Source organism: Syzygium oleosum, unplaced genomic scaffold (assembly GCF_021117445.2).
Source record: "Syzygium oleosum isolate NSW1041296 unplaced genomic scaffold, Sole_v2.1 Sole_v2.19, whole genome shotgun sequence".
Classification (NCBI taxonomy): domain Eukaryota; kingdom Viridiplantae; phylum Streptophyta; class Magnoliopsida; order Myrtales; family Myrtaceae; genus Syzygium; species Syzygium oleosum.
Window position 1 is genome coordinate 3,974,348 of NW_026607503.1, and position 9,538 is coordinate 3,983,885.

A 9,538-nucleotide genomic window follows, 5' to 3' on the forward strand; every position below is an offset into this window, starting at 1 on the left:
TTTTGTCGTGGACCGTCTCCTTCCTCCTCGCCAAACTCCCCCATCTTTCCGTTCTCCGCCTTTCGGGAGCCCCCACCGCCTGGTTCATTCTAGAGTCTACTGGACTCTCCTCCTCCTCCTCCTCCTCTCTGCTTCTTCTTCCTCCCCCCGCCACCCCCCAAATACTACCGCATCGTCTCCTTCCTCCTCCGTCAATCTCCAAAACTCTGTCCGGCGGAGGGAACAGCGAACCGCCGATCTCGCCGCCGCGGCTCCGAGGATGTTCGGGGTCGTGTTCCCCGACCGGAGCTTCCCGATCGACATCTCCACCTTCGCCCAGATCGACACCTTCCACTGGGTCCTCGACATGAACACCTTCGTCGGTAAGCTCCCTTCTCTCTCTCCGTTTTTTGCCCCGAGCCCCGACGACCCATGATTGATTCCGCGCAAAAAACCCCCTCTTTTTCTTCTGGGTCCTCGCAGGCGAAGCCTACGACCAGGTCCGAGAGATGTGCATCTTCCTCCTCAACGGCCTCGCCCTCCCGCCCGACAAGGCCCTCGCCGTCTACGTCCAGTCCCCCGGGTCCCCCTTCGTCTACTGCGGCGCCGTCACCGTGTCTCGCCCCTCCGCCGTCCTCCCCCTCCCCTGGCCGGAGCCCGGGGGGGACGCCGCCGCCGGCGGGGGGGCGGCGGGGCAGCCGCTGCAGCTGACGTCGCCGGGGGCGGCGCCGCTGTCGGCGAAGATCGGGGTGTCGGTGGAGGACCTGGGGGCGCTGCCGTCGCTGGACGCGGCGGCGGGGAGGAGGATCGAGCGGATGGCGATGAGGGTCGGGGAGAACCTGTTCAACTTCATGCAGTCGTTCTGCGGGGTGGACGGGAGCAAGCTGGTGGTGCCGACGGACATCCTGGACCGGTGGTTCAACAAGTTCCAGGAGCGGGCCAAGCGCGACCCCGACTACCTCAAGGGCTTCGCTTTGTAGCTTTTTCTTCTCTTTTGTATTTGTTTTTTTGGGGCTCTCTTCGTCTGTGAAAAAGGCTTTTAAATTGATGCTTTTGCCTCGTGACTTGTATTCAAACGATTGCATCTTTGTTGAGTTGCCTAACGTTTGTACATCAATCTAAGCGGGCCTTAATATCGCCCCTGAACTTTAGCTGCCGGTGTCCTCTAATGCTATTGGAATTTATCGAATTTATTGCGATCTCTCGTGCTCGCGCACATTGAGACGACCACGATGACCTTGCCCTGTGGTCTCTTGCGCATTAGGTAGGATGACTGCCACGACCTCATCATGGTCCTCGTCAATCTCATATTGGGGTCGCCGAATTGGCGACCTCGATTTAAGGCCTCAGCCACCAAGGGCAATGCCGATTAGATGGCGGCCGAGTTTGTTGGTTGATATTGGTGACGGCGGTGGTGATCGAGTAGCGATGGTCAACTGTAGTCGAGAAGGGCCACGATGTTTTTCTTTCGTTGGTGTTGCGCAGAGAGAGAAACTTAAATAATCCAAAAGGTTGGTTATAAAATATAGTAAAGTCAATAATTAAGTATAAGGGCTAAGGCACGTGCTACGAGCGTGCACATAATTAGGTAATTATGAATGGAAGAAAATGAGTTGTTATGTGTATTGGGTAGGCATCAAATAGAGAAAGTAAGAGTAACTTAGGAACAGACCAAAAAAAAAACAAAAAAGAGTAATTTAGGAAATTTAATGGTGAGAAAAGAAAAGAAAGTAAGTGATTACTTAAGAAATGGATGTGTATGAGAAAAAAGACGAAAGGAAATATAGGAAAAGCTAAAAATGAGATATAGAGGTATTCTTAAATGCATAGGTATACACTCAACCACTTGAGAAATATAAAAGACACAAAGAGCAATTTGTAGATTATTATATTGGATTCATTTATCGGGTATCCTAACTATAAAATCTCAAACTTGTCCCACTCCTAAAGAGTTTTTAGCAATTGACCCCAAACCTCAAACTACTAACTACTTACATCCTGTTAAGATTTGGGCAGATCGACTTCCCTATTATGACCATCTTGCTACCATTCCGGAGAGAGCATGGAATGCCAAGTGCCAACATAGATAATTAATGACATTTTTACCGGTGTTATGTCCCCGCAATTTAGTATTGTAAATGTGTAAATTTGTCCTTTCATATTTAGGAAAAATCAATACATTATTCCTCTATATATAGTTCATAAATTTACATACAAATGGTGGGGATGTTTTGCACATGAGCATTGCTCCATGCATGGATAACTGAATAGTGGGCACAATCTTATGTTATTATTTTCCATTTAGAATGTTCTAAAAAGTTTCGACTTGATGGACTCGAATTAAGGTTTGTTAGGGGTAGCTTCTGTGCCCTTTGAAACCTGACAACCTACTTCCCATTGATTTCCTAAGCTAGGATAGTCACACGATATATTATAGTCAATTAATCTTTTGATTATCTCGGTATATATCATCAATTCACTCATTGAACGGACCTTTTGACTTAAGAAGGTCTAGAATCCGATACCCTTATTGGCCTCGGCAGCGAACCATCGAGAGAACTCTCCAACCCGCATTCCTCACCTGTCACTAGCATCTAGATCTACTAAAAATTACCAACTCCATCTCCCATGTCCTCTCTTATTCATCTTGCTTCTAGTTTTATTATTGCGTAGCACTAACCATTTCTTAACTTCGAGAAAAAAAAAATCCTTAAAAAGCACCTGTGATGTTTTTTAAGGAAAGAATTGTGTTGAGTTGGGTTTTAAAAATCCAGAAATCGTATTGAATTAAAAAAAATTGTATCGTAATTTATAAATAGGAGGAATAGAGGCCTAGTACTTTAAAAAATTTCTAATTTTTTGCTTCAGTCCCAATGTTATCCTAAATTTTTTCGTTCCGTAAAAAATTCCCAACTTTTGGTCCAATTCCAATTCTACCCTAGTTTTTTTTTTGTCTCGTAACAAATCACAACTTTTGGTCTAATTTCAATTCTACTCTGAAATTTCTTTTTTGTTTTATAAAAAACTACCAACTTTTACTTGAGTCCCATATCTGCCTTCGCTAACCCCCGTCCAAAATCGTCTTTAGTGACGTGTCATTTCCACGTCATTGCTCTAATTTTTTCCCAAATCCAAGAAGACATCTTTTGGAAATGAATTTTCATATCGGCGTAAACGGCGTCTTTATCGGATATGAAATCCGGATAAAAACTAGCGCAATTTGAGTTGGCTTCTTCAATTGCTCTTACTCTTTTAAAAAAAAAAAAAGGTGTCATTCTTCCGTTTAGCTCGGGAATCTTTGATTTTGCGTTGAGTCTTTCAATCTTTCGCTATAGCGAGGCACTCGTACGTGACGCTGGAACAACTTGGAAAAGGAGGGGGGGCTTTTCTGGGAAATTTCCATGTCCTTTCTTTTCTTCCGCCGAGATGGGTCCCGCACATTAGCCCCATTAGGAAATTAATTTTCACTCAGATGGACCCCACATGTTGTTGTCCACATGTTGAGGAGCCACGTGCGCAGGTTCGTCGTGGCCATGGTGGATGCTGGCGTCGCTCGTGACCGTGAGAAGGGGAGGGGGGTAGCAGCAACCCCACCTTCTCGATCCGGCGCCCCTCCCCTCCCCTACCCCGGCGGGCCCCACCAGGGACTTCAATTCTATAACCAACAAAATTCCACCGAGAGCTTTCACAGGAATCGCGAGCTCGATTCTCGCCAGTCGGTAGCCGAAGATATTTTCACACAGCCCCTTCCTCCTCGCTCCCGAGCAGTAGCAGTAGTAGCGGCGGCCCACGGCAATGGCGGAGTACGCCGGCGAGGACGAGCCAGCCAACGGCGTCCACGCGGCGGCGGACAAGGTCGAGGTCGTCGAGGTCGAGGTCGAGCGTCGCCGGGAGGCTCGGCCTCCGGCGCCGGCCCCGGCCCCGGCTCTGCACGCCGCCCTCTATCGCATGATAGCCACCGTCCTGTTCCCCGATCACGCCAGCAGGGCCTCCGGGGAGCCGCTCGCGCGGCGGATCAAGATCTCCCTCGCCGACGACGGCCCCGTCCTCCGGGAAGCTTCCAGACAGTCCGGGCGCCGCGTCCTCCTCTGGGCTCGCCAGGGTTCTCCTCTCCGCGCGCTGCTCGTCGTCTCGGTGAGTTGCTGTTGCTGCTGCTGTTGCTGTTGCTTCTTTCGTGTTTGATTTGCGGATTGATTGCTTGAGGTTGGTTCTGGAGGTGTTTTTCTTTTTTTTTTTGGTTCTGAAGTATGATCGGGATGGTTTCTGTCGAGTTTTTACACCTGGAATGCCATTCCTTACGGAGTTGGTCTGCTGAAGTTAGCTGGAGTAGCATCTGGAAACCAGTTGTGATAAGCGGCACTGTGCTGGAAATAGAGTAGAGCGACAAGGTCGGTGTGAGATTCTGGCGTTTTGATATGAGATCGATGATGTGCAGAGCTGTGGAATGATGATACGATCGACTCTTAAGGAGTCAGGTATCCTGAAATGAAAAAAAGGAATTCCCATAGAGCAGGTATGATGGTTGTGCTAAGGTGTCCTGGATTAGGCCCTTCATGCTCAGATGAGTTTCGACTGTAAGAAAGTGAAAAGGAAAGAATAGGGGAATGGGAGGTGTTTAGGATGGTTGAGGGCCGGGTGATGTTGAATTTATTTTCTTCTTTATGTTTTTTTTTTTTGCTATGAGATGTTGATTTGTCATCGTATATAGATGCATACCAAAGCTTTGACACTAGAGGCGATGTTTTGTGGTTCCTTGGCACGAAAGCCTTCAACATGTTTCAGCAACCATGCTTGCTTCCCTTGGCAGAAAGTTACAGAAGCCCCATTAGCACCCATTGCAGACTGTGTAAGTACCTGGCACAAAAGTTGGGCAATCACAAAAGTACCAGCCTATCGCAGAATAATTAACCTGACCTTTGCAAAGATATAAATAGAGATGGCAGCGACGTCTGACTGTCCAAATATATGAATAAATTAGAATCTATGTTTAATTCCTTATAACCCATTATTTAAACACAATAGATTTTAACCATTTTTTTTAATTCATATGGATTGAACAATTCACGCTTATGAAACTTTTGATATTTGATCTACACAAATGAACACTGAGAGGCTTCAATTAGAAGATTTGTCTTAACTGTAGGGGGAACAGTCAGCAGAGACAGGGAACAAAGTCCAAGTAATGTGGCTATAAATCTTTAAGTGCCTTGAATGTAAGGATCTTATGGAGGACTCCGTGTTGAACCGGATGCATAGTGTAACTTGATCATGTAGCATGTTCATGTTTCCCCTATAATGGTATAGTGTGGGTTATTGTTGGAAGAGAGGAACAGAGGTCGGCCATGCATTCTATTCCTGGGAGGTGTGATAAGTTTGCTCTCTGTTGTTGGAGTGTAGTTCATTTCCATGCCTTTGTACGGCTTGTTTACTTAATGTTATATTAATAAAACTGCTCTAGTAGCTCTGTACATTCTTTTTCAGGTAATATGCAAATTCCTTTAGCATGTACTTGCAATGTGCTAATACTCAATTATCAAAATTACAATTACTATCAGCTATTCAAAATGTGAAATTTTCAGCCAGGTGATTCTGCATTGATTTTCATTGCTACTGAATTTTATGTTGATTTCGAGTTAGCTACATACCTTTGCCAGTCTGATGGATAGCCAATTATGGTCATTTGCCATGTAAAAGTGCCAAAAATTTGGGACAGAGTACCTAACTGGTGGTTGGATGAGGGTATATAGAGCCTGATAAGCATGAGCACATCCACATGGTAGGAAAAGTTTCTGTTGGTTGTTGTTCATGCTCTACTTTTTGAGTTTCAGCTGTATAAGTCAGTATCATATGTTCTGTTTGATAAGCAAAATAGAGAACCTTTACTTTCTTAAGCATTGTCTGGCCTGAATTGGGTCACTTTAAGAAGTGCCATAATTGATGCTCTTTGAGTACTTCCAAAATGTTTATTTTGACTATTATGATTCTTGGCAGATTGGAACAATTGCTTTTCTTGCTTTGACGGGACTTCTTGTGTTCATGCTCTTTTTCCTTGCGGCAACGATCAATGCAATCGTCATTTCTCTCCTGATGTCTATGGCTGCAGTAGGGAGTGTATTGGCTCTTTTCTTTGCCTGTGTGACAGCTGTATATGTTGGTGCTCTGGTTATCGCTGTTTTTGTTATTTCTACAGCAACATGCTCTGCAGTGCTAGCTGTTCTTGTAGCTACAGGTAAACAAAGCTGGTGCTGCTCCTTGTTAAGAAGTCATACTTCAATTTATCTATTTTGGTCACATCAATAAGTTACACTACCATTTGTTTCTCACCTTCAATTATGATTTACTTATTTCTTTGTTTTAATCTTTTGTAGAATAATTTATTTGAAACGACAGAATACTAATGCATTCACATTTCAAAGTGGTTTGAAAAATCCTACTTCATTGCGCTTGCACCCGCTAACAAAAAAAAAACGACCTACCTCTGCCACTGACTAATACTATCCGAATATCCCAAGATTGCCCTCCAAGTGTCCTTTTATGGCTCGAGTTGTCTTCTTTATAAATACTTCAATTCCGCTGCCAAAGGCTGCCTATTGGCATTAGGATGATTATGGAGTTCTAGACAACTAAAGAATGGAGGTAGTGGGTTATTTTCTGTAGTAATTGTTGCAACATGGTTTGTCTTTACTGACTGTCAAATCAATACAAGCAATTGTAGCTATTTATAATTGTTGCAACATTGTTTGTCTTTACTGACTATCAAATCAATACTAGCAATTGTGCCTATTTATTTTATCAAGGGTTTCTTCTATTCATACGAGTCTGTTGCTATTGCTATTAGCTTCAGTTAGATCCACATACTTGATAGTACTGGAGCAGATGATGCATACAGAGGTTATTACTTGCCCAGAACCTTTCGTGCATCTGCCATCTATGAACCTGTTACTAGTTTCACGACTCTAGTTTTTGGATTTGAAATTCATGAGCGCATTCTCCCTTGGATTTACGGTGTGTTTTTAAACACCTGAGATGTGAATTCCATCATGGCACAGGTTGGATAGGTTTTCTTTGGACTGTCTGGTTGGCAACTAAGAAAAGCTTGGACCTTGCAAAACATTCTATCAGTGTGACTGGTTCAGCCCTCTCAGCCTATTCTACTGGTTGGCATTCCCATCACCACCAGGGACGCAGTAAAATCTCGGATTGAAGTGCCACTTTATATGTATCTCCTTGTGTAAATGTTGCTGGGGGCTTTTATGGTGTGATGAGCTGCTTTCCCTTCGGTTTTCATGATATGTACAAAGGCAGCAATGAGATTAATGGCTATGCTAGTACTTATATTTGTTTGCATGAGGTTTGGAAGCTTAATCTGTATCTGGTGCTGTTAGACGTGGTTTGTTGCATCTTATAAGTTATAACTCGGTACAGATGTGAATTCATAGTTGTGATTATCTCCACTGTCTTCTGCTTTTTACCTTTTTTTATTATTTTTTTGTTTCCAAGAAACAGGTTACTCTCTTTGGCTACCAAGATGAAGGAAAATTAAACGAGAATAATCAGAATGCTTACACACACCATTGAGACATGTACGCACAATTTTCTTTGCCCCATCGCGATCACACATTGCCTTAAGTTTATCTGAGTGTACTGTTCACTTTGTTTACTTTAGGCTTTTATTTGTCACAAACCCCAGACATTATTTCTATGTGTTGTGACAATTGGGTTAAAGAATATCATTTAGACACTGAACAGATGGGTAGGAACGAGCGTCTTGAATCTGCATCTTGGGGACGTTCGACTTTCCATTAAATCCTAAAGACCAGATATCCGATGGGAAAGTGGAAGGGAATTTCTTAATCTTTGGTTCTGATTAGGGGTGTGCAAAAGAATCGGAAACCGTTCGGACTGCCCGGGACCGCCCGGAACCGGTGGTTCCTAAGGGAACCGGTCCGGTTCCCAGTTCCAATTTTTGGGAACCGGTGGGTATCGGTTCCCGGTTCCAGGTATGGAACCGCCCGCTCGCCTACCCGGACCATACTAGTAATATAATAATAAATATAATATATTTACTTAATTTTTAATTTTTTTTAAAAAAAAAGAAAAATCCTAAATTCCTAAACTAAACATAACTCGTTTGACATTCACAGCCTCACATTAAGCCGAGAAATATATTCTTTCGCTTTCGCCTCACGCTCACTCTTTTTGGTTGATGCTCATCTAACCGTCTCCAACTCTCCATTTCCGTCTCCGTCTCTATCTTTTCGTCTCCGTCCTTGGCTAGTGGGACCGGTTCCATAGATTCACCCGGGAACCGAACCGGGCTGACGGTTCGATTCTTGGGTGGATACATGGAAACAACGGGCGGTTTCCGGTTTCAATTTTTTGGAACCGGTTCTTAGTGGGTGGTTCCGGAACCGGTCCTTAGTGGGTGATTCCCAATTCTAGGATAGGAATCGCCTACCCGGACCATGCTCATCCCTAATTCTGATCATCTTTCCGTGAGTTTTGAGGAGTATAGTTCCGTGAATCCTTCTTCGTCATGGCACAGTATTTCTTATCTTATTGCTTCGAGAATGTTTTGTGGCAAACAGGATTGCAACTTTATAAGGTCACTTGAACAGGTTCTTTGAAGTCCTCTCAAGACAGAATCATCAATGCCATGTCTTAATTGTCAAGGATTTGCCATGTTGATGCTAATGTTTCCGTACCCATCGTTTCAAGATGTGGCCAAAAATCTTTGGGAAGTTTCAAGTAAGCAAGGTGAGCTTCCTTCCTACTTCCTCATATGTCATTATCTTCTGAATGCAGGATTATGTTCCTTGTTGCATCGAAGTAACTTGTCAAGATTGTCGCGATTGCTTAATGCTTCTCCACACGGGCATGGTGATTCGTTTTGTTGGATCTTCTCGGTCTCTTCCTTCCCCTGCGCTACGTGGAAGCTCCTTCGGATTCAATAGCGCGTCGTATTCTATCAAAGGAGTTCTCAAATCAGTAGCACCACTGATTTGCACTTATTTCTGACGGCACGCGTATTGATGTGTCGTGTCCCTTGACCGTAAATGCGAATGCGGATATGGAAATGGACCACTAGATTTCCTTGTTGTAATCTCTAGATTGAGCCGAGCCTCAAGCACCGTGTGCTTGCTGTTTTTTCTCATCTCGCACGATCATTGCTGGCCCTTAATCCCATTCAATTTGTCCATAACAAAAATCAAACAAAAGAAGAGAAAATCGTTACGAGTTCAATATTGCATATGGGTTTGGAATGCGTAGTATGTAATAGAAGTTTGTTAGATTGAATTGACATATGGTATAAATGGTAGGGCATGTCATATCAGCGTGCAAGCGACGGGCCGCCTTCAATCCATCGAGTTTGATCGGGTCATTATGGGTTAGGACTTCTTGTCATCCCTAGCTTAAAGTATCTAGTGTACACCTTAGGCTCTGATTTTACCCAAATGATAGAACTTGACTAGGGTATTTCAGGCTCATACTCGACCCAAGCCGCAAGATTGTGTCCAACTTGATAGAATGTCCTGTAAGCTCAACTTCGACTTGTTTA

The 9,538-nt window shown here is 44.1% G+C and overlaps 2 protein-coding genes across 2 annotated transcripts; both read left to right on the forward strand.

Annotated features, from left to right (window-relative positions):
• Nucleotides 1-53: 53 nt before the first annotated feature.
• LOC115673922 (uncharacterized) lies at nt 54-1,125 on the forward strand. The gene is made up of 2 exons (XM_056319853.1): nt 54-362; nt 463-1,125. The coding sequence occupies exons 1-2, from the start codon at nt 260-262 to the stop codon at nt 957-959; spliced, it is 600 nt and encodes a 199-aa protein (XP_056175828.1). The 5' UTR covers nt 54-259; the 3' UTR covers nt 960-1,125.
• Nucleotides 1,126-3,653: 2,528 nt separating this feature from the next.
• LOC115673921 (uncharacterized) lies at nt 3,654-7,433 on the forward strand. The gene is made up of 3 exons (XM_030596187.2): nt 3,654-4,113; nt 5,971-6,208; nt 7,029-7,433. The coding sequence occupies exons 1-3, from the start codon at nt 3,775-3,777 to the stop codon at nt 7,181-7,183; spliced, it is 732 nt and encodes a 243-aa protein (XP_030452047.1). The 5' UTR covers nt 3,654-3,774; the 3' UTR covers nt 7,184-7,433.
• The last annotated feature ends 2,105 nt before the right edge of the window (nt 7,434-9,538 follow it).

Bases quoted from the DNA above. Each gene is read 5' to 3' on its own strand.
- LOC115673922 (XM_056319853.1), top strand. From the start codon at position 260: ATGTTCGGGGTCGTGTTCCCCGACCGGAGCTTCCCGATCGACATCTCC. The intron at 363-462 runs GTAAGCTCCCTT...GGGTCCTCGCAG, and splicing joins CGACATGAACACCTTCGTCG to GCGAAGCCTACGACCAGGTC.
- LOC115673921 (XM_030596187.2), top strand. From the start codon at position 3,775: ATGGCGGAGTACGCCGGCGAGGACGAGCCAGCCAACGGCGTCCACGCG. The intron at 4,114-5,970 runs GTGAGTTGCTGT...GATTCTTGGCAG, and splicing joins GCGCGCTGCTCGTCGTCTCG to ATTGGAACAATTGCTTTTCT. The intron at 6,209-7,028 runs GTAAACAAAGCT...ATCATGGCACAG, and splicing joins AGCTGTTCTTGTAGCTACAG to GTTGGATAGGTTTTCTTTGG.